Source organism: Photinus pyralis, unplaced genomic scaffold, assembly GCF_008802855.1.
Source record: "Photinus pyralis isolate 1611_PpyrPB1 unplaced genomic scaffold, Ppyr1.3 Ppyr1.4_LG2, whole genome shotgun sequence".
Lineage (NCBI taxonomy): Eukaryota > Metazoa > Arthropoda > Insecta > Coleoptera > Lampyridae > Photinus > Photinus pyralis.
Window position 1 is genome coordinate 29,934,048 of NW_022170403.1, and position 23,435 is coordinate 29,957,482.

At 33.3% G+C, this 23,435-nt stretch overlaps 2 protein-coding genes across 10 annotated transcripts in view; one reads left to right on the plus strand and one right to left on the minus strand.

Annotated features, from left to right (window-relative positions):
• Positions 1–489: 489 nt before the first annotated feature.
• Positions 490–6,448, plus strand: LOC116164728 (T-cell immunomodulatory protein-like). Its single transcript, XM_031478940.1, has 2 exons — positions 490–1,242; positions 5,199–6,448. The coding sequence occupies exons 1-2, from the start codon at positions 621–623 to the stop codon at positions 6,362–6,364; spliced, it is 1,788 nt and encodes a 595-aa protein (XP_031334800.1). The 5' UTR covers positions 490–620; the 3' UTR covers positions 6,365–6,448.
• Positions 6,449–10,999: 4,551 nt separating this feature from the next.
• The window catches only part of LOC116163443 (glutamate-gated chloride channel), a 167,006-nt gene continuing 154,570 nt past the window's right edge, over positions 11,000–23,435 (minus strand). For 5 of the 9 annotated variants that reach the window (XM_031477359.1, XM_031477357.1, XM_031477354.1 and 2 more), the window contains 2 exons: positions 13,008–13,112; positions 11,000–12,881 (listed from right to left, as the gene is read on the minus strand). In XM_031477359.1, coding sequence (XP_031333219.1) covers positions 12,717–12,881; positions 13,008–13,112 — 270 coding nt within the window. In that variant the 3' untranslated portion in view covers positions 11,000–12,716. The remainder of the gene's footprint in view (positions 12,882–13,007; positions 13,113–23,435) is intronic. The other 4 variants (XM_031477360.1, XM_031477358.1, XM_031477353.1 and 1 more) reach the window with 1 other exon arrangement.

Consider the following 23,435-nt stretch of genomic DNA (forward strand, 5'->3'; position numbering starts at 1 on the left):
AACCGGACCTCTGTAGGTCAATTAGTTACCGAATTACGGCGCTTTTAAAATATGCCATTTTTTTCCAACAAAGAGACATAAAACAAACCACACTGCAGATCTCCAATATTCCTTCCGTCTCTTGGCTCAACCCGTTCAACATAAATTAAAGAAGAAAATATGGACGTTTTTAACTTATTAACATCAATAAATTATACATCTGCAATGTACAAATTCAATTTTTAAACAATGAACAATACTTTCAACGTAGGTACAAAAATTGAATTGAAGAGTCCCGTTTAAATATGGATACAGATTACAGATACAAATCTGTAGCTCCTATCTCCCGCAACGTTATTTGACTCAATGGCTGACTTCATCAACTTTTCTTCAATACAATTAATTCAGGAGTGGAATATTTGCTATAGATCACTTTAATGCCATAATACAACAATTATGAAACACAGGGTATTGAACAATGGCTATAGTCTCTGGTTTGTGGTCTGTGACTACAATAGCGGCCATGTTTTTTTTGTTTATGGCAAATGACAAATGTTTTGCACAGCTGATTGTATAAATTTTAATGAAATAATGAATATTTTTGTTACCTAATTTCCAACTATATCAATCGACAATTAAAAATGTTGCCCCACTTTCACGTATTGTGGACGTTGTCGATGATAATCTTTCATTGCCGTTGTAGTGATATAACAAATGTAGCCTTCGGGACGACGACGGACGGAATGCCAGCAGCTTTCGGCGATTTTGATTCGGACGAATTGACCGACGTCTTTGTTCTGCGAAACTACGGAAAGACTGTGGAAATACTGCTCGGTCACGATGAAGAACCTCTGCTACGCAGAGCGAAACCCCCGTTACAGTGCAATTTCACAAATCTTATAACGAGCGTCGTGCCGGGCGATTTTGACGGCGACGCGTTGATGGATTTTGCAGTGACCACCATCGAAAAGAGACCAACCAACGATAACAGTCACAAAACATCTTACACCTCCCTGTATATTATTTGGGGAGGTGGTACGTATTTAAATTGTAGCAAAAACGACGAGCCAATTTTACATCTGATCGGTCAACCGCTGGCTTTAGATTATAATCAAAATATGATTATCGATTTGTTTGGTGTGGATGTTGACGGTAACCGTACATTTTGGGTGTTCGATAGTCATCGAGGTGCTCCGAAGAAAATAAGTATGACGGGGGGACCGACAACGGAATTAATGAAGCCTCATGCTCATGCTTTCTTAGGTAAGTGTTTATCTCATTTTGAGTGTAAATATAAAAAATTGAGTTCTCAAAATATGCCTTCTCTTTGATGATCCAGGCTTCTTCAGATTACCAATTGGATATTTCTGATTTTTCGGGTTCCTCGCGTTTTTCAGATTCTTAGTCATAAAATTGTTCAAGTTAATCTAATCCTTGAAATTTTTTCTAATTTTGTATATTCTTCTTTTTTCATATTTTTATGGTGCTTCAAATTCTTCAGGTCTCGAATTCTTCTAATTCTTCAGATTCTTTTCGTGTTTCTTTAATTCTTCCTGTTCAGAAATTAGACTATTTTTAACGTTGTTTTTGGTTTCTTTCAATCTTCCTATTCTTCAGACTCCCCACTTGGTATATACAGAGTGTCCCAACGAGAAGTATACAGAGGGCTTTTAGGGTATTAAATTTAGAAATTTCGAAATAGAATTTAAAAAGCAAAGCAGATTAGTAATCACGATTAAATTGGCTTTCAAATAATGTGCCATTTGCCATAGGATTCCATTTAAAATTTTAGGGGTTAAGCTCCCTATGTAGAGGGGTGAAGACTTGGGTTCGTGATTTGTATTCTAAAAGTTGTCCCCCTCGAATACAAAATTAACGTGTTCGAGGATTTTTCGAAATTTCTAAATTTAATACCCTAAAAGCCCTCTGTATACTTCTCGTTGGGCCACTCTGTATATAGAACAAGAGAGCGATAAATTTCTTTTGGTTTTGGTCCAAGTAAGAACCCTATTGAATTTGGGATCAAAAGGTCAAGTTACAGGGGTTAACATAAACATTCATATAAATTGAGTTATTTTTAGCGCATTTTCCAACGAAGTTGGGTGCGCTATTGTCAAAATCAGTTGTGCGCATGCGCAGACTGTGCAATGGCAACTCTCTTATTTATCTTTAATCTTTAATCTTTAATCTTTAAATGTTCCAGCTATCATAGTATATAAACTATATCAGTGTCGTCAACTTACTATAAACTAGTGCATCTGCTAACAGAGCAATTTATACATATAAATAACATAAAAAAAAGGTCAAGTTAAAATACTGTAAAACACTTAAGTAAAATAGACAAAATATCACAGAATATTAGAACACCAATCAGTTAGTAGGAACTCATCAAAAGTGTAAAAAGCGTTATTCTTAAGGTAACTAATCACAGCATTTCTTAATTTACTCATAGGCAGTGTTTTTAAATCCGAGGGTACTTTGTTATAAAACTTTATGCAATAATAATTGTTGCAATTTTTACTAGTAGTAAGGCGTATTCGTTTTAAAGCAATATTATCACACAGTCTGGTAGAGTATTGATGGATATCACGTCCTGTCTGGTAATTCAAATGAGTTTCTTTACAGTGAATTATACAATTTAATATGTATACACAAGGGAGAGTTAAAATACCATATTCGATAAATTTACCTTTACAACAGCTTCTGTATCCCAAATTACTAATAATGCGCAATGCACGTCGTTGGATTGCAAAGACCCGCTTAATACCTGCCGAGTGACCCCATGCAATTATAGCGTAACTCATAACCGAATGGAAGTAACCATAGTACGCATTAATGACAATATGTCTAGAGGCAATCATTTTTAAACTTCTTAAAACAAAACATGCTTTTGACAGTTTCGATGCAATTTTATTACAGTGATCATTCCAATTCAGTTTAGGGTCAATGTAAACACCCAGAAAGTTTATGTTTGCTGGGTTATTGAAATGGTTTATTTCTTTTAAACTAAAGGTACATGTTTGCGATTTTTGTGAATTTATGTGCAATTTATTATCATTTAGCCAATCTTTAATACTATTAAGTAAACTGGTAGTGTAATCACACAGATTCTTACATCTGCTTAAAAGGGTAGTGTCATCTGCATACAGAATCAATTCTTTCCAATGACTAACATTTGTAATGTCATTAAAGTATATCAAAAAGAGCACAGGGCCAAGTACCGAACCTTGCGGCACTCCCTTTTTAATTTCTTTAAAATTAGATTCGGAATCATTAAAATAAACATATTGTGTGCGATTACTTAGGTACGACTCTAATAATGCAACTGATTTGTCCACAAAATTATATTTTGACAGCTTCTGCAACAAGCAAGAGTGAGTCACACAATCAAAAGCCTTTGTTAGGTCTAAAAAATTGGCAACACACAACTCACTATTTTCAAAACAATCCAAAATGTAATCCGTAAACCTCAATATTGCACTACTTGTCGATTGTTTGTAACGAAAACCGAATTGGTTATTAGCAAATAGGTTATTTGTTTCAAAGTAATCCATTGTTTTTTAAATAATTTTTCAAAAATTTTTGAAAAAATGGGAGTAATTGACAAAGGTCGATAATTATTCAGCTCATCTCTATTTCCCTTCTTGTACAAAGGAATAACTTTTGATATCTTTTATGTGTCAGGGTAAATTGATTCCCGAATGCACGCATTTATTACTTTAGTTAGTGGAATTAAAATTACATTAAGCACAGATTTAATAATGTCTGCAGTTAAGCCATAGTGAGCTTTACTATTACTGTTATTGATGCTATTGACACTATCTCGCACATCATTGTAAGATACTTCACAAAAATTAAAGCATGTAGAATTATTTATATGATAACTATTAAAGTAGAACATCGGATTATTTTTCTCATTAGGAAGTGATGATCTTATATTTTCTGCAATTTCAACAAAATGGTTGTTGAATTGCTCAGATGTCAAATTACTACTTTCAAGAAAAACATCAGATGCACCCTGCTTAATAATTTGCCATATAGCTCTTGATTTACAATTAGATTTTTGAATAAATTTGTCATTGGCAGCTATTCTAGCCTTTTTCAATTCACGTTTATATACTTTACGGTACTTACTTACAAGCTGACGAGTATGGTCATCCTGTACTCTCCTGTTGTGCGTATTAAGCACCATCAAAACGTCGTGCATATTTTTGAGATGATGATTAAACCACACATGATTATGCCTTTTTTTACTTCTACAACTGTGAGTAAAAACTTTATGGAGGTATTTCTTTGAAATTTTACCCAAAGATCCTTTGAGTGTAAGCAAAAGTATCGCATATTGTAAACGTCAGATTAATGTGCGCATGCGCAGGCTGTGCAACTTTCTTATTTATTGATATATTTTGTTGAAATTTTAACCACAGATATTTCTGGTGAAGGCAAACATATCGCATATAGTAAAAATCAAATGTGCGCATGCGCAGACTGCGCAATGACAACTTTCTCAGTTATGGAGATATTTCTTTGAAATTTTAACCATATATGCCTCTAGTAAACAAAATCACATCGGACATAGCTATGGCCTTTTGTGAAGTACTGATCAATCATGGAAAATGCGCTGAAGTTACTCGCCTTAGGGTGAAAACCTTTTTATTTGTTTATGCTTGTATGTAATTCTTTAAAATCTCAAGATTCTTTAACTTCGCCAGAATCCCCGAATTTTTTGAATTTATGGTGGCCTTCAAATTGCAATGTTGTTTCTTTTTTGCGAATAGGGAGGTTCGACATTTTTGGTATTTGTTTTATTTTAACTAAAAGCGAGAGATGTTGTAAACGTACCTGTGCGCGAGACTACCCCGCGTGACGTCAGTAGCCAGAAACATTTGCCGCAAGTGTTTACGGCGGACGTAAATATCAATATTTTTCACCAATTTTTTTTTCTGTTCGTTTTTAATAACAAAATCTTTTGATTTCAGTTAAAATAAAAAATGTCGAACCTGCCCATTCTTTATATCAAGCAAATTTTTCAGATTTTTATTATTTGTGTCTTCTTCTTCATCTTCGGTTCCTCAAAAATTGGTAGGATGTCATGTACACCAAAACTCCAATTTGTAGAAACAGTAGTAAAACAGCTTCTAATCGATAACACATCTCTTATAGTAACAATATTCTTTCACATTACAAGAAAGTGACTGAATTAAGTGTTTTTATTGTAGATATAAATGACGATTATATGGCGGATATTTTCATTACAACTAAAAAAGACTTTGAGATATGGTACGGGAGCGAATCACAGAGATTCGTTTATTCCCATACGATTCCGCATCCGCCGCGAGCGAAGAAAATCGGTCAATCCGTTTTCCTCGACGTCGAGTTATTAGGTCGCATGGATCTGGTAACCCCGGTCTGCTATGATGACAACTGTCGCGACAGCGCTCTGTTGGTGTATCATAACGGAACGTGGCACAATCTGGAGGTGAATTTTAAGGAGACGAATGATAACGTTTGGGGCTTCTCGTTGCGCGAAGGGAGGAAGTATACGAATGTGATCACGCTACATTGCGGCGATTTCAACATGGACGGATATCCCGATATCTTAGCCACACTCGAACTGAGCCAAACTTCGGATACCCAGTCTTTCTTGCTTGAAAATATTGCTTGCGAAAGCGGCTGTGACGGCTTTTCGCGCACCTACCAAGTTCAATGGAACGCCTTGCAACCATTCAAAAACGGTACCGTAATGGCGGTGTTCTTTGACTTTTACCAAGACGGTATTTTGGATGTGATATTAGTCGAAAATAACATAACCGAGTATAAAACAGTCGCATTTAAAAATAGCTTAGATTATGACGCTAATTTTATTAAATTAATGGTATTAACGGGACTTAGTAATAATAATAATCACATGATCGACGGGCGAGTTGGTAAGAAACGAAGAACGTATGGCACAAACTTGCCGGGGCCGAGCATTTCGTATCGGACGACAACCCAAGAGGGAAACAGCCGCCACGCCATTTCGGCGCAGTTACCGCAATCGGCCCATTTCAGTCTTAATTTACCTTATACCATTTTCGGACTGGGTCGAACACCCAATTTTGTTGATACGCTAACCGTAGGGCTGTCGAACTACTCTAAAGACTGGACGCAGATTATTCCCAACTGTCAGATGGTTGTAATACCGATGCCGACGTCGCAGCCTAGCAAATGGAAGGCGCAGTTGTTCGTCACGCCTAGTAAAGTTATTTTGACATCCGTCGCGGCGCTAACCGGCGTCTGCGGTTTGATAACGATTATTATTGGAGTTTTGCATTGGAAGGAACGGCAGGAGGATAAACGGGAGAGGTTGCAAGAGTCCCATCGATTCCATTTTGATGCAATGTAAAGTTGTCGTCACATATGATAGTAGTTGTTGCTTTGTTTTGTATCTTTTTTTTATTGTTGTGAAAAATAAAACTATTAAACATTTTTGTTGGTGTTGCTATTTATTGTTGGTAGATAAGAAGATCAAATAACAAGTAAAATGGTTCTGATCTTTGACAGAGAGGATCCATTCCATGAACAGTTTTCTTAGAATGCGAATTGAGGGTGACACTGAAGGCAAAGTAAGTAAATAAGGTACGTCTCGATTTTAAATGTCCCAACTGTGTAAGAAAATTCGATTTTACTCATCTAGTTCATTGAAAGGGGTGTGAGACCATAGGTACTGGCAAAATAGCACGTTCTTTTAATTTTTCCGGGTTTCAGCAAGAGGCCCTAATATTGACCGCTATGGATCATCTTTTTGGTTTTAAATACAGTCAATGCTTAGCACTATTTAATTATTTTGAAGGTCCATAAGTACTCAAGGGCGAAATTTCAAAGAAAACCCTGAGTCTTTTGTAAAAGGTCCCATTCACATGCGGACCCTGACCCGGAAAAAAATTTTTCTTATAGAACATGGCCTGTAGAATCCATAATTTCCAATACTAGTTCAAAAGTTACAGCCCTTTGAATTTTCTTTCGAAATTGCAGGTTTCTAGTCTACCTATAACTTTTGATTGAGAAATCTGATCGAAAAAGTACGAATTGTTTTGGATTCTACGCATCAAAATTAATAAAAAAAAGTGTTTTCCCGAGAAATTTTGTTGCAGTCGATTTTTGGAAAAAAGGAAGGTTATACACTGCCTTTTTTTTGCCCCGAAAAAAAATTGTCTCGGATCGTCCCGGAAAAAAATTTTTCTTATAGAACGTGGCCTGTAGAATCCATAATTTCAAACAGTTCCAAGATTGGGCTACTAGTTCAAAAGTTACAGCCCTTTGAATTTTCTTTCGAAATTGGTTTCTAGTCTATAACTTTTGATTGAGAAGTCTGATCGAAAAAGTACGAATTGTTTTGGATTCTACGCACCAAAATTAATAAGAAAAAGTGTTTTCCCGAGAAATTTTGGTGCAGTCGATTTTTGGTAAAAAAGGAAGGTTATACACTGCCTTTTTTTGAGCCCCGAAAAAAAATTGTCTCAGATCGACCCGGAAAAAAAATTTTCTTATAGAATGTGGCCTGTAGAATCCATAATTTCAAACAGTTCCAAGATTGGGCTACTAGTTCAAAAGTTACAGCCCTTTGAATTTTTTTTCAAATTGGTTTCTAGTCTATAACTTTTGATTGAGAAGTCTGATCGAAAAAGTAGGAATTGATTTGGATTTCTACGCACCCAAATTAATAAGAAAAAGTGTTTTCCCGAGAAATTTTGGTGTAGTCGATTTTTGGTAAAAAAGGAAGATTATACACTGCCTTTTTTCGAGCCCCGAAAAAAAAAATTTGTCTCAGATCGACCCGGAAAAAAATTTTCTTATAGAATGTGGCCTGTAGAATCCATAATTTCAAACAGTTCCAAGATTGCGCTACTAGTTCAAAAGTTACAGCCCTTTGAATTTTTTTTCGAAATTGGTTTCTAGTCTATAACTTTTGATTGAGAAGTCCACAGATCTAAGCATACACAGATTGCTAACCTTATGCATTTTTTGGGAAACAAATTTAGGTATACTTAAAGGCGCCCTCTATTGTGGAGCAGTATAAACATGTATCGTTTAAAACTGTAATATGACGCTTATTGATTTATGCGTTAGATGTCGCTGAAACAAAATTAAAGTTTGCACAATTCGAATTCCATAATATTCGTATTATTACAGTGATATGATATGATAGGAGGTACGCTGAGCCATAATTGTTTAATTTAACACTGGAGCTACTCATTCGTCGTAATTCTGTCCCACTAGACCAGCAGAGCTTATAAAATCAATTTTTTGAATTATTTACCAAATAAAGCAATTGGATTGCGCATGCGCATATACAAAAGTTGAGTTGCGCATGCGCAAATTCTCATCTGCATAATTTCTTAAGGTCTAAGGAATATTTACTAACACAGAAAACATATGTCCAATTGAAAGTTTCCCAACTTTTAAATTTTTGTTATAATAATTTCAATTGAGGTAGCAAAATTTGATCATATGTGCTAATTTGGAGTAGATATATCAGGTTCATTAATTTTGTCCGCTACTGTACCTTTTGCTTTGTACCTTTTTTAAACTTTTCAATTCACTTAAATCTAAATGTATGTGTGAGATGCATTGAAAGTATGTACAATTGTGTATAATAATATAGCACTGCTCGAATTCCCTACATAGGATAGCGAATAAAGTTTAAAGTTCGTGCTTAATGTAATTGTATTTTTAAAAAGACGTTTCGCAAACCGACAAACTGCAAGGGGATGTGATAGTCCCATGGTATTAAAAATCGAAACGGATGCTGCATTGCGGTTTATTTTTGTATCGCATTGTTACCTAGTTTGAGCTAATTTCAATCTTTATCAGGTTGATATTCAATGATAATAACTGTAGATAGAGAAATTAGAATAACGGTGACCCAAAAAAATACAAAAGTTGTCCAAAACACAACCTGTGTCGTTGTAGGAAGACACTGTTTGAGATTTTTTGCATAATCTAAGGTCATAGCACGGAAGAATGGAAACTTATTTGATTTATTTCCATGTAACTCGAATATCGCTACACTTCGAGACATTAAAAAAAAAGTATTATAGCTTACACAGAAACGGGCTCGGTTACTACAAATCACCTTGGAAGAAAGCAGGGCCTTTTCATCAAATTAAAGCCCAGCGACCAGGAGAAGTTGGTTAGTGTAACCTATAAGAAAGTGTCTTGGTACTTGGGCCCGCGGCCTACATTTTGTGTGTGATTTTGATTTATGTCAAGATGTGGATTAGGCCTACTGGGGATACCACGTTAAAAAAAACGCGCCATTAACTCTACCTCATGGGTGGTGTGGAAATGAGTCTATATTTAGTTGAGTTGTAGATTTATTGATGGATAATAAATATGAGTAAAATCTGTTTCTGTGTTTATATATTTATTTCATATTTCGATCGGGTAATCTCCATATTTTTAAGAGTTGAGCGCCACAAATATAGATTCTGGTCTGGTTTTTTAGGTTTCAGTTAAATTTGTCTGATAGATAATCTGTTGGACGGGCTTAACGGTAACATAAAAACTGGCCCTGTAGGTAACAATAATAATGTAATATTAAATGAAATACATACTTCTTATCATTCAAAATGGTTTAAATTCGTGACTCACCAGTCACCACTGGGATCTCCGTAACGGTGAGAGATACAGTGTAGGTTAAATGGGGGCAAAGTAATTTTTGTGACTTAAAAAAAAAGGAATTGGAATTTGGAAAATTCTTTAAAATAACTGAGATATAACCACAAATATGAAAATGTCAAATTTCGTTTTTCTTTCTCCTAGCTTAAAAGATAGGAAATAAAACTGACGATGATCGGGTTTGTCATATTGTTTTGTTATCAAAAGAAGTGACCAAATACGAATTTTCAAAAAGATCGTATGAATTTTATCTCGAATTTTACTTAGTAATAACGTTGTTTGTGGTAATAACAAATTGTTAATATTCGGGATTATATTTTTCCATAAAAAACAATTACATTCGAAACCTACTAAATCTTATGAAAAACTCGATTCCCTCAGAGCAATAGTTAACGAGATAATTGAAGTCAAATCCGAAAAAAACATTTTCCCCTTTTTTCTTCGTTTATAACAATTTATATGTTTCGGAAGTTTCTGGCCAGGGAAACAATGATTTTCGGATTCAGCGGATTATACATAAGTAGAATACACTTACTCAAGTTATCTACGGAATAGGGACTCTAGATTTTTAGAGGGGTTTTCGACAGCCAAATTTATTTTTTAGATTTTCATTTAAGATGAACGACAATAACCTGCTCTTTCTCCCCACTTTCGGTTCACCGCAGTCAAAGAACAACCAATTTAGTAGTTCTTTTGAAAATTCAAGAGTATGTCTTCATCCATCCCCGTTAATAAAATAATATTCAATAGGACAATCTGAACAACAATAAAAAAACAATTATTTATTTTTTTATTTTTTAACAGAACATTTATAGTGTTTTAAATATAATATTTAATATAATAATTCGATGTTCGCACATACATGCAGTTAGATAAGTGTGTAACTAATTGTTATAAATTGCGATTTTCTCTTATTGACTTATGACTAGACGCGGTGTTGCCTAATATACATGATAAGGTTTATAAATAAATGGTGCAGTGACTAGAGGTAATATTGCACTAAATTATAAATATCAAAAATCAAGAGGTTGTATGAGTATACAATAAGTACGTAAGGGTGGTGTTTAATGCTAAGCTTCAATAGGGTTCGTAAAATGTTTGGGGGTGTAAAAATTGATTTTATATTAAATGTTATTTACAGACATGTTGAGTATTATAAAGTGCAAGTATAATGTTGTGCCTGGAATTTCACGTTTGCAAATCACATTTTTTACAAAATTGCCTCGTACGTAACTGATTGGAAATCGTGATGTCTACTGTCCAGAAATGGTTACGTACGTTGTGTATCTACCATACTATGTCTAGAAAAATTAGATTAAATATTGTATGTATTAGAAGTTTAAAGGTTATGTATGAGTAAATTACGTAATAGCAGTATAATGTTAGTAGTTATTAATTGGTTCAAAGCTTTACAGCCTGTTTAATCACAGTGTCTGCTCTCTCGTGCATGTTGGCATGCTACGGGCTAAACTATATAGTTAGTTAATAATACATTTACATAATATTTTCGACTTGATGGTTTTATATACTATATACATTGTTTTAGTACGTGAAGTAACAATTAATTACAAACTACCCTTAATAATTAGACTTTGTTCGACAATAATGGGTCAAATTCCTGCAACAATCACACAGAGAATACCTCCGTATTTTAACATAACCTTTTTTACAATTTTAACGAGTTAAATGCAGAATAATTACATCTACAGAAAAGCACCTTTCATTACTCATGTATCTACTCTAATCGTTAAACAGCAAACAAACCGTTTACAGAATAGCAAAACACTCAATTGTCATTTAGAATTATCGTTAGATACATGGATGGATCATTTGATAAACCAGATTAACGTATTGCTAAAAGCGAGTAGCGAGTGGCCCTTTAAACCAGTTACTCAAATTACTGTTAGGTTGATTGACTCGCACCCTTTCAAATTGATGCACTAATATTACGGGCACTGCTGTCCTTTCACATTAGCAAATATAGGTACCTAATTGTGTAAATGTAGTAAAAATATACTAAAAGCCGCGATAGGGTTTTAGCAAATCTTAGTCTGTAAAATATATTGATTGCCACTGTTTGTATCAATTTGTTTATTACTATACGTTTAGCCAAGCTGAACGCATTCAAAATGTTATTAAAATTTTACGGTTTATGATGTAATACAATGTGTAACAGAATAGGTAAAATCTTTTAGAATTAAGACACCCGATAGAAGTTTAGAATTGTTGATTCAATTTTTATTCATTGCATTGCGTATTACTTGTCCTGTTACACTTATACAATAAGTTGGTGATCTGATTAATGCAAAGTTGTGATTTATATTATTTATTGCTGAAATTTGAATGTTTGTCTATTTTCACACAATTCACTAATTATCCCAAAGTAATTTGTGAAAATGATTGGCGAAATACATTTACGTTGCTTCGTTGTAATTGAATTTTAGAATATTGGTTGTTTACCTTTCTGTTACACATTGTATTCGTAACAACAATATAACGGCATCAATATACTTTTTACAATTTAAATAGACTACATTCCGAAAAGTACAAAAAGTGTTTAGATTATCAATAGCATATATTAAGAACACGTATATAATAAATGTATATGAAGAATGTTCAACTAATCTTCCTCTTCGTCATAATATTTAATAAAGCTCTCCCATCCGTAAACAAATTTAAATTTTTTCATTAAATCCATTTGCATACTTGTTTTGTTATTATCATAACGCGATGTTAATATCACAATAAGTAATAATGCACTTGCTGTACTTCTAAAATTTTGCGGTACCTACTACATGGTTATACACGTATTTTAAACAAAGTAGGTAATTCCCTTAAGTACATATGTACAGTGCGTTAAAGCTACACGTTTTGCGAACTTTTATGTAGTATCGAGAATAGTACGTATACAGTACGCGTAATAAATTAAATAAATAAATAATACTTACTAACCCACAACATTATACTGTCTTTGTTCCCTTTATTTCTCATAAGTTCACCACCTTTTACAATATGATATGTATTGTTTAGTCTTCATACGAAAGCACTTATGCATTGTTCATACTTAACCAAAACTATTATTGCGAATGAGGCGACTCATTGAAACTTTTGTAATGACAGAAAAAGAAAATGAGAAACACTGCGAACGCCGTTGGAAAAGTGACCCGTGCGATCACGTCTATAGTTTTTGCCACACGAATCGGATGAGGGGGTTCCTTTTTCCGTACCTGCAATAAACATGACTACTCCAGGTTAGTACATGGGGACGTTAAGGGAGGAGTTAAGAAAGTGAAGCAACGTTTGCCTAAAATGTAATAACGTGCAAAAGCCATACTCTGCTATGTTTGTGTTAAAATGTAACGTTTTACCTCTGTCGCACATCCATTATTCGCCGTGTGAGTGCACGGATTTGCCCCACAGGTCGTACAGGATACAATTTCGTTTGGAATTGCCGTTTCTCTCTTTTTATCGCCCTGAACAGAAAATCACAAATTATCAGTTTTTTTTATGTAGGTAGGCACAGTCGGAAGGGTGGGCGCCTCAGTTTTTTTGTATTACAAGTACGAATAAACACATAATGCCTGCCAATAAAAACGTTGGGATACATTGTGTAAATATTTCCGAGGAAACTACTCTGGAACTGCAGAAATAATGTTTATTACCTTATCCACACTACTTAAACTGGGAGACAGTCATGAGTTTTGAAACTACCTACCTTGGAATTAAGCCCAACTTCCTCTTTTATATAGGGAGCTCCTCTGCGACCCTTAATTAACTAAATCAAATATGAAGCTTTTGACAGATTTTACGTTGCCGAAGTATGCAATGATGTATGGCAGAAACGCTTCCTTGTAGAATGGAATTTTACATAGAATTTCCATTTCCCTTGGAGCTACACTACAATACCGACCATTAAATTATGTTTAACATCGTTAAGGCATTGAGAGATCCTATGTATATCTCATCCCTGAGATGTCAGACCGCATGGATGTATAAAAGATTATTTACTTTGTTATAGTACTGCAGGGTAAATGTAAAAAGAATGAGATTTCCATACCAAACGTAATACTAAAGGAAAAGTTTTAAATTTTATACATAAAAATACCTATTTATTTAAGCAACTTTTTAGTGGTGCAGTTTTCAATAATTTCCTTGTAAAATAATAAAAAAATCGCATAAAGGGCAAACAGATTTGTTCTTTTGCTTTTCGTAGTGTTGTATACTAATTATTTCAACTTTGTGCATATCTTTCATTATACAGGGTGTTGTATTTAAGACCCCTCTGATCAGAATTCCTTTACCATAAAAGATACCGAAAATTGCACACAATGACCGTCGCCATTTTTCCAAAATATTGTTGTATAAACTGCAGGGGGGTCTCGTAATGCCGACGATGAGAGCGAGCCACCCTGTAGTTGCAGATTTACGTGATGTGGACGTATAATTTGGTTTTGGCATTTCAGACGGGACATCCTGTAGAATGTTGTGATTTATTTTTTTTAGGACGTGAGGTACATTTTGTCAAATAGATACATAATTTCAGAATTTTATTTGATGGTAAATGTAATGATTACTTTTTTCTCTTTGTACTGTGACATCTGCATCGATAAGCGACACAGATGGGTATCAATTTGGCATTTGTACGTTCTTCGTCGGTCATTAACGAGGCGAGAAAATTAGAGTGGAGGTTTGTACCGCACCCATTAGTGTTCATGACCCAAATTACAAAAACACAAATCAGCTTAACTGACAACTGTATTTAATCATTTACAAACGACCTTAAAGATATGGGAAAATTTCAAATCGTCTTCCTTTATGCAGAATCTAAAGGGGAGTCAGTGAAAAAGAAAAATATTCCGCAGGCTTTCTCGTTCCCCGTTATAAGAATAAGAAATGAAACGCTTATTGTTAATTTCTCTCGGAGAATATTGAATTCTTTAATTTATTTAGAACGTTAGCGAATCGTAAATGTGGAACATGAAACCCAGAATTAAGCTTCAAGCTCCCAATTTTAATTGAAAACAAGCACGAAGCAAGTTTTCCTTTGATAATTTTGAAACGAAATCTTAAATAAGATATTTCAACAAAAATTTTTTTACGTGTTCCGGTAGTGAAATGGTGTACGTGTACTGTTTAATATTCCAATAATATTAACACTTCTTTTTTATCAACGCTTCTGTGCATCAGTGTGTCGAAACAGTTGTAGCCATTCATGCATGTGTGTCATGTGTTAAGAGGCAATAGTGTCTAATAGAATGCATAAATTGAAACGGCATGCAAGAAAATCTCACACGCGAAAGGTACGAAAAGAAGTATGCCATAAATTTTCTTTCTAATATCGGGTAGGCCTAGTTTCCGCACATTACATCCAGGAACGTGCACAATTCTACATCGCTTTCACCTCGTTTTCATTTGCGGGAATGTTGACAGCAAAACCTTATCTCAAAATGGATATTCGAATAAATCTATCATACTAGAATCAGTAAGTCTACTCTAAATTACAGCTGTATCTAGTGCGGTACGTATTCTGTATCATTTTATTCGTATATTAATCAACAAATTCAATTGTCGCAGTTCTTTATTTAAGAGCTCTATAACGACATCTCCCATTATAGCTAGAGATCCGAGGAGAAATTGAAATTTTTGGAATTGAAAGCTTCAAAAACTCCATTCAGATTAATCCGTGCTTTGTACTTTTAGAACTAATTTATGTTTTATATTATTTGCAAGTGAGTAACAAATAAAATATTATACACTGAAGGCAAGGAACGCTTTCTACAGATTAAGAGGTCTATTCTGTATATTGTCGTTAACAAACGATATCGTAATGGTAACGATTTTAACGACAGTATCACTGATTGTTATATCATATATGTCATACAGACTAGAGAAAGTCGTTACCGAACGATAACCGCTTTGTAACGACATCGTTAAGCGTTAGAGAATAGGCCCCTTAGTCGATCATAATAATAATAATATAATAATACCAATATATATTTATTTTTCTACTATATTGCTGAATACAAAAAATAAGTAGGTACTTAAGGACACTAAGAAAAAGAAATATTGCCAAAATCGTAAGTAGTTTGAACATTTACAAAAAAAAGATATAAATCAAACCTGACCTCATTTCACAAAAAAAACTAAAAATAATAAACTAAACTAAATTCCAATACCCACATCTAGACTATTTTCTTGAAAGCGGGATAGGTAGATATACCTTCCATTTCGGGCGGTAGAATGGAATAAAGCCTTGGAGCAATGTAGGTAGTAAGCACATCGTTTAGCGACTGTTTTTTCAGGCCTTGGAAAAAGTATATGGTCTTCCTGGTGTGTATAATGAGTGTGCATGTTGGGCAACAAAGTAATTTTGTTTTTTTTTTATGAACTGGAGGATTTTGTTACAGTAAAGTTGTCGTAAATCCTTTACATTTGATTCCTTATATATGCAGTGCCGTATTTATATAAGGGGCAAACGTGGGCAATTGCCCACAGCGGCAAAATTGTAAGGGCGGCAAATTTGGAGGAAAACAGAAAAATTAAAATGCGTTCAAATTTTTTAGGTAAACGGTGAATCGGTAAATGAAATGAACCAAAAATAAAATCTGTTAGTACATTCATTGCATTGCAAATATAGCCAATGAATGCCTTACTTTTCCCACCTTGTAATAATGGTGATATAGTGATATGTCAAGGGCGGCAAAAAATGTTTGCCCACAGCGGCAGAAACCCTAAATCCGGCACTGTATATATGGATTCATTAGCATAAATACATTTCTCCTATAAATTATCCGTAGAATCAATTTTTACCCATAAGTATTGTACGTGGTTTGGTTCAGTTACTGTTCTGCGAGATATTATAATTCAAACTAACAAAAAATGAAAAGTAAAAAAATATCGATGATGGTGTAATTAGAATCACCTACCTGTTTTACTGTACATACTTTTTTTTCGTTAATCGATTCTTCCGAGATGAAAATGCCGAGATTCTTGTAAAGAATTTCGTAAATGCGACTTACGAATTTTACAACAAATTTTGCGGTTGACAAGCGGGTTTTAAATTACATTTTCAAAGTAACTTACGAGGCATAGTTGTCTCTCAAGTGACACCGCTAATTGAATTTTTTTCACAGTGTACGTAACCCGTGTTTAGTTGCCTTTAATTACTACGTAATTCCTTTACTGCTATCGGAGAATCATTTAATAAAGCGTCTCGCTAATTTTGTGGTTTTATCGACGAACACGTGGATGCGGGTAGAGAAATCAGGAGAATAAAAAATATTCTCAGTTTTTCTGATCGTTCGTCGAGGTATACAGTCAGATTTGGGTGATCGCTACAATGACAACGCTACAAGATAACGCAGAAGAGAAGGGTTTACTCTACCATGTGTTGCGTTCAGTCAGTGTAATATCAAAGTTTTTTTAGCAAATCGTGTAGAAAGATGTCCTTTCAAATATGAATGAAAAGAAATTGTAGGGAAGGAAACAAAATAACATTTTTTTTTCTAAATAAACTGATACATTCATTCCCTGATTCATTCAAATTCCCAAAATACCAGCTTTACTTTTATCACTCAGTTGAAAGCGTTACAACCTTTTGAACATTTTTATTAATTTAAACTAATGTAAAATGAAATACAAAATGTTGGAGAAGCTGTCAAATTAGTTACCTGGGTTAATAAATTTTTTTTCGTTCTATGCCTAAGAATTTTATTACTTTTATGTAGCGATCATATACAGTGTGTTTCAACTAGAAATGAACTCTCTTATTAGCACGAAATATAAAGCGTTTCTTCAAGAATGGCAAAATTGAAAAAATGATCGAGATATTCAACAAAATTACATTTTTCTTCTACGAAACACCCTGTATATTTTTACATATTCCGAAATAACAAAATTTTAAATAACAAATCTGAAACATACAGTGAGTTTTTTTAAGGACTTTTTAAGATTTTACATGTTAATTAACTGCCTTTTACCTTTTAGTTTTGTGAAAATTACAAAGACTAGCACTGTTATTTTGTTACATAATAACGTTTTCTCGTTCTTTATTTCATTTTGGAATGAAAATATCTTCCTTTCTTTTTGTTGAATGTCAGATTAAAATTACAAATGACAGATGAAATTTCAGCCTACTGAAAATCTAAAATTGAAGCGTGCGGAATTATGAAAAAAATTGTTTGCTAGGCTTTTCGTTACTTGTGGATATTAAATTGGAATTATTTCAATAGGTACCTTATCAGTTCCCACAACTTTAGGTACTACAAAAGTGGATTGAATATTTTCTTGAAAATATAAGTTGAAAAATTAGCATGTAAAATCCTATGACCAGTCTTAAAAAAAACTCACTGTATAATGACTCTTCAATAAAAATTTTGCTATTTTCAAATTGAAATCCCCTACTTACTGAATTTCGTCCATATTCGCGCATTCGTTTAGGTTACTTCATTTTGTGACACTAATTTTTCAAAATTTTCATAAAGTCAGAAGGCTTATATCCAAAAACATGGGTAGATACACAAAAATATAACTAACACTTTCTCATTGCCACTATTTGAGCTCTACAAAACAGCGTTGAGATATTTTTAATACAGAGTTTCGTTTCGAAGAAATCAACATAAAAAAAGTACATACTGTATTAGGTGGCATTTTTTATTACTAATACAACGGTGTACAGTACACAAAAAAAAACAAAAGTTGGAAACTGTTGGTTGCAACAGGATGGTGCACCCGCGTACAAGGCCCTAGGCCCTAACATTGTATTTATAAATATTTTACACTGGTCCTAATATGTATATGTATAATTATGTTAGCCAATTATTATAGACAAAAGTTGTAGAGCTACTGGTTGGAATTCATATTAAGATTAACTATTTTTGGGGTTTTTATGGTCGAATGCATGATAGTGGTCCAGAAGAAAATTTAACCGCAGATTGCAAACACTGGTTAATATGTTTTTGGCACTGTATCTGGCAAATCGTGGAGTGTACCATATTTTTTTTTAAATTCAAGCGGCCCAAGTATGACATACGATACTTTTAAAAACGCGGGAATTTTAATTAAATTAAAAACAAACGATTCGTTTATAGCAAAACAGTATTCAAAAAATTAGCATCATCTTCCCATAATCAATATCCTCGAGGCGCCATCAAGTTGCTAAAGGATTAGTCCGATTAGTCACGGGCGATACGGAATACAAACGGATGTAACTCATTTTTTATGTGACATTTTGTCTAGTTTCAGTTCAAACATTGATGACGAAGTGATAAAAACTTTATTGGATATAGCAACATAAAAAACATATTATATTACATACCTAATCAAATTTAAGAGAAAAACTCAAATTAAGGAGAACAGCTGGGTTAATTAATTTACCAATTTCACTAGTTTGCGTTGAAAAAAAACCTTATACTTTTGTTAGTGACGTTGTGTCAAATATCATTAAAAAAATTTAAGCAAATCTATATATACTCAAAAAATATGTATAGTGGTGCGAGTATCGAGAGAAAGAATTGTTTTTCGTGAGTTATTATTGAAGAATGAACTTTTTTTTAATATGACAACATAAAAAACATGACCAAACTAGTAAAACCATGAAATTAATTCTCGTAACAGACTATTTTCCTTAATTTGGGTTTTTCTTTTAAAATCGATTATGCGCTGTATCAAAAAAACTAACTGTATGAATGCATCGGATTGAAAAAAACAAAGGGTTCAAATTTGCTTAGAAATGATTGGGGATATCAAGAATAATTTTTATTTTCAGAGAAATCAGTGGCGTACCATCAATGTCTGCCAAAGTGGACGGGTGAAATTCCGTAAGAACGTCACTGGTGGAAATTAAAAAAATGTGGTACGCTAAAAATGCCTCTGAATACATAGTACATACATGCCAAATTTCATTAAAATATCTAAAGTGGTATTACAGATATTAATAATAAATGATTTATTTTTAAAAACTTTACCACCCTGTATCTCAAAAGTTTAGTTTCATATGAAGTTTTCTTTTTAAAATGGACGCAAAAATCGCTCCCTTAAATATTGACATTCAATTATGAAACACCCTGTATGTATTGTTTCGCCCTGCACTCTGACCCCTAAGTTAAAACTTACATTACTTAAATTACAAATTACCTTTTGAAAATATGATTTTCACTTGCTGTCCGTAAGCTAAATCACCAAATGCCGTAAATTTAATTGATATTTTCCCTCGTATTCTTCTGCATCGCTTCTATTGCAAATAAAGCAGATGTAAATGAAAAAAAAATGTCTACACCACGGGACTGCGAGCTGTCATTTAATCCGTTATGCGAAATAAATTTACCTAAGTGGGTATTTCATTTGGGCGTATTTAAAGAATATCCGTGATATTTTCTTTTTCATTCAACTGATTATTTATTGAATATTTAAACTTCGTTAGGTACATGTTAATATAATCGTATAGTGTAATAGTAACATCGAAAAGAACTGCTTTTATTTATTTTCGTCTGTCAAACCCTGTCATAGAAACGAAATAAACCTTACTTTGAATTGTTGAAGTTTCTTTGTTTTCGTCAAAACCATCAAAGTCACCTATATTATGACTTTGAAACTGTGATATGAAGGAAGTGTTGGAAATTTATTCTTGCAGAACTAACTTGAGCTCGTTTTTAAAGTTATCTTGAATTAAAATTGTTGCTTTGCAATTCATAAAGATTAATTACTTTAAACCCTGCTAGGTAAAACTTTTCTCTGATAAATTTCCATCCCTTTGTGAAAACGAGTCTTTTCTCTCGCTTTTTTAGGGTGAAAATAATCAGGCGTCTGACTTAATAATTCATTCATTATTCGTCGCCTGCGACATCATTTTTCAATTTCTCCACCCAACACTAAACATAATTCGACCAGAAATTTGTGCTTAAACCGCCCATCCCTCTTACAGTGGAGAACATTCATCAATTAGTGGTAGTCGCCTGATGGCAGCTTCTCTCGTGGTTTTTGTATTGTATTTTTGTTCACACCTTAATTTACTAGATGGATAACTAGAAGATTAGGTAAACATTTAATTTCACTTTTATTAATAGGTTTGCTGTAATTAAATTAAATGGATTTGGTAGTCGGCTACATGTTTATTGATTATGTACTGAAAGTGAACGATGACACAAAAACAGCACGGCTTTAAAAAGTTCAACGATGATTCAACAGTTTTTAGCAGATAAATCTGAAGACGTTTTTCTAACTCTCACCCCAAGTACCATCTACTGCATAAAATTTTAGTCAAGTGGAGTGGATGTTAATCCTTTAGAACTTATATCTTAAGGATATCTTAGACTCTCTAAACATCTCTTTAAGTAGTTGAATGTAATTCGGTTTTCACATATGCAATTGTCTTGTAATCAGATATTACATAGTCTTTCTAGTAAACGGGATGAGTAGGAGAGGGCGCGGTTTGACATTAACATAAACTTTTCAAGTATTCTTGAAAATTTCAAAGGGAACGTATTATTATATTATCAAATAAGATGAAAAAGTGAAAACCACATTTTGATATCTGTTTCCTAAGTACTTACAGATATGGCTAAAACACGCACATTCAATAATTTAAATTGCATTATTTATCTATCTATTCAAGTTGGCTTTGAAACAAAAGAACACATATCAAGCGATAATTAAAATTAACACTCCGTATACGTTTTTAAATCTTAAGCAACAAATAAATTATTTAAATTTTAAATCAGAGAAATAGAAATTAAATCTTAAATGAAACAATAATTATGACTAACATATAAATATTCAAAATTTCTTTCTTTCATTTTCGATAAAAATACCGAGTAGTTTTTTGCATGGCAGTGGGTTTCTTTTGTTTCAAAGCCAACTTGGATGAATATGCAATTTGAATTTGTAAAAGTGCGTATTTTCGCCATATCTCTGCTTAGGAATCAGATATGACAATGGGGTTTTGACTGATAGTTCCACATGTTCATCTTATTTGATAATATATAATAATTGTACTGTTCCATTTGACATTTTCAAGAAAACCTGCAAAGTTTATGTTAATGTGAAACCGCGCCCTTAAAGAGACTCTATTAATATAACATCTGATTACACCAAAAAGCTCTTTCCCAATGAGACCAATTATGTGAAAATCGGTTAACCTAGGTAAACCTCCCCACCTCTCATATTTTCTGACCTAGCGCAATATGTGTTGCATCAAAATGATGCAAAATTTAATCAAGATTGCGATGAGGGTATTTTTTATGTATGTTGGTTGGGTATATTTTAGGAAAAAAATCATTTTTCTACTCAACCATGAATTGTGTGACCTCGAGCGGCAAACCTACAAAATTGAAAACCATTTCCAGCGATTTGACTTAATCTCTTTTGTTAACAAAATCTTTTTCCCCAAACTGTGCAACTAACCGTTCCATATACAGTGTGTCCCAGATCGCGTGGGATTGCATGGGTATCTTTGTTATTATTAAAGATAGAGAATTGGTTAACTGGGCAATGTTTTGCAGTTTTGGATGCTTATTTAAAATTTCCTTATGGAAATTCAAAATGTCGCATAGGTTCGACGTAAATTCAAAAAAACTAAAATTGGTCATTTCCTTGAATGTCTTATATCATCGAAAGTATAAGAGATATAAAAAAAGTTTTATATAAAAGTAACTGTCTTTGATACGCTTAATTTAGAATTGATGTCAAAAAAAAATTTGAGATGGCCACTTTTGAGGAACATTTACCAACTTCCTAAAGTTAAATGGGCGCCATATTGGATTTTTTAATTCTCTTTTCAACGAGCCATCATAACATAAGATTGAAAATAAGATACCAGTTATATTAACTGTTTTTATATTTTAATCAAGTAGGCTGCGATGAATTAAAAAAAAACAAAACAAAATCTATTCGAGCCAATAAAACAATGAAAATAATTACATCAGTGAAGAAAGGGTTAGTTTATGCTACCTACCAACAAGCTGGATGCTCAGGTCACAATTCACGAATTATGTACAGTACATTAAATTATAAAAGTAAGTACTTAATTAAAAAATAAAAGTAAAGTGGAAGTAGCTACCACTACAATAATAATAATAATCATCAATGGCAACACGTTGCCTAAACTAAACTGTCTTGAAGTGTGTTTCACTAATAATGGCCAGTATTTTAAACATCTGGCGTAATTATTTTCATTGTTTTGTTGCCTCGAATAGATTTTGTTTTGTTTTTTTATTCGTCACAGACTACTTGATTAAAATACAAAAACAGTTAATATAACTGGTATCTTATTTTCAATCTTATGTTATGATGGCTCGTTGAAAAGAGAATTAAAAAATCTATCGAGTAATCTAAAAATCCAATATGGCGCCCATTTAACTTTAGGAAGTTGGTAAATGTTCCTCAAAAGTGGTCATCTTAAATTTTTTTTGACATCAATTCTAAATTAAGCGTATCAAAGACAGTCACTTTTATATAAAACTTTTTTTTATATCTCTTATACTTTCGATGATATAAGACATTCAAGGAAATGACCAATTTTAGTTTTTTTGAATTTACGTCGAACCTATGCGACATTTTGAATTTCCATAAGGAAATTTTAAATAAGCATCCAAAACTGCAAAACATTGCCCATTTAACCAATTCTCTATCTTTAATAATAACAAAGTTACCCATGCAATCCCACGCGATCTGGGACACACTGTATATGGCCTGCGACCTTTATTAATAGGGCACCCTGTACCTACATGGTCCAAATTGCACACGTTCTTGTGTAAACACCTTTTATTTTAGAAGATAGGAAAATGGACCTGGGTGTTAGG

Excerpts from the sequence above, each read along its gene's own strand:
- LOC116164728 (XM_031478940.1), top strand. The coding sequence starts at position 621 with ATGTTGCCCCACTTTCACGTATTGTGGACGTTGTCGATGATAATCTTT. Across the intron at positions 1,243-5,198 it reads TCATGCTCATGCTTTCTTAG|ATATAAATGACGATTATATG; the intron begins GTAAGTGTTTAT and ends TTTTTATTGTAG.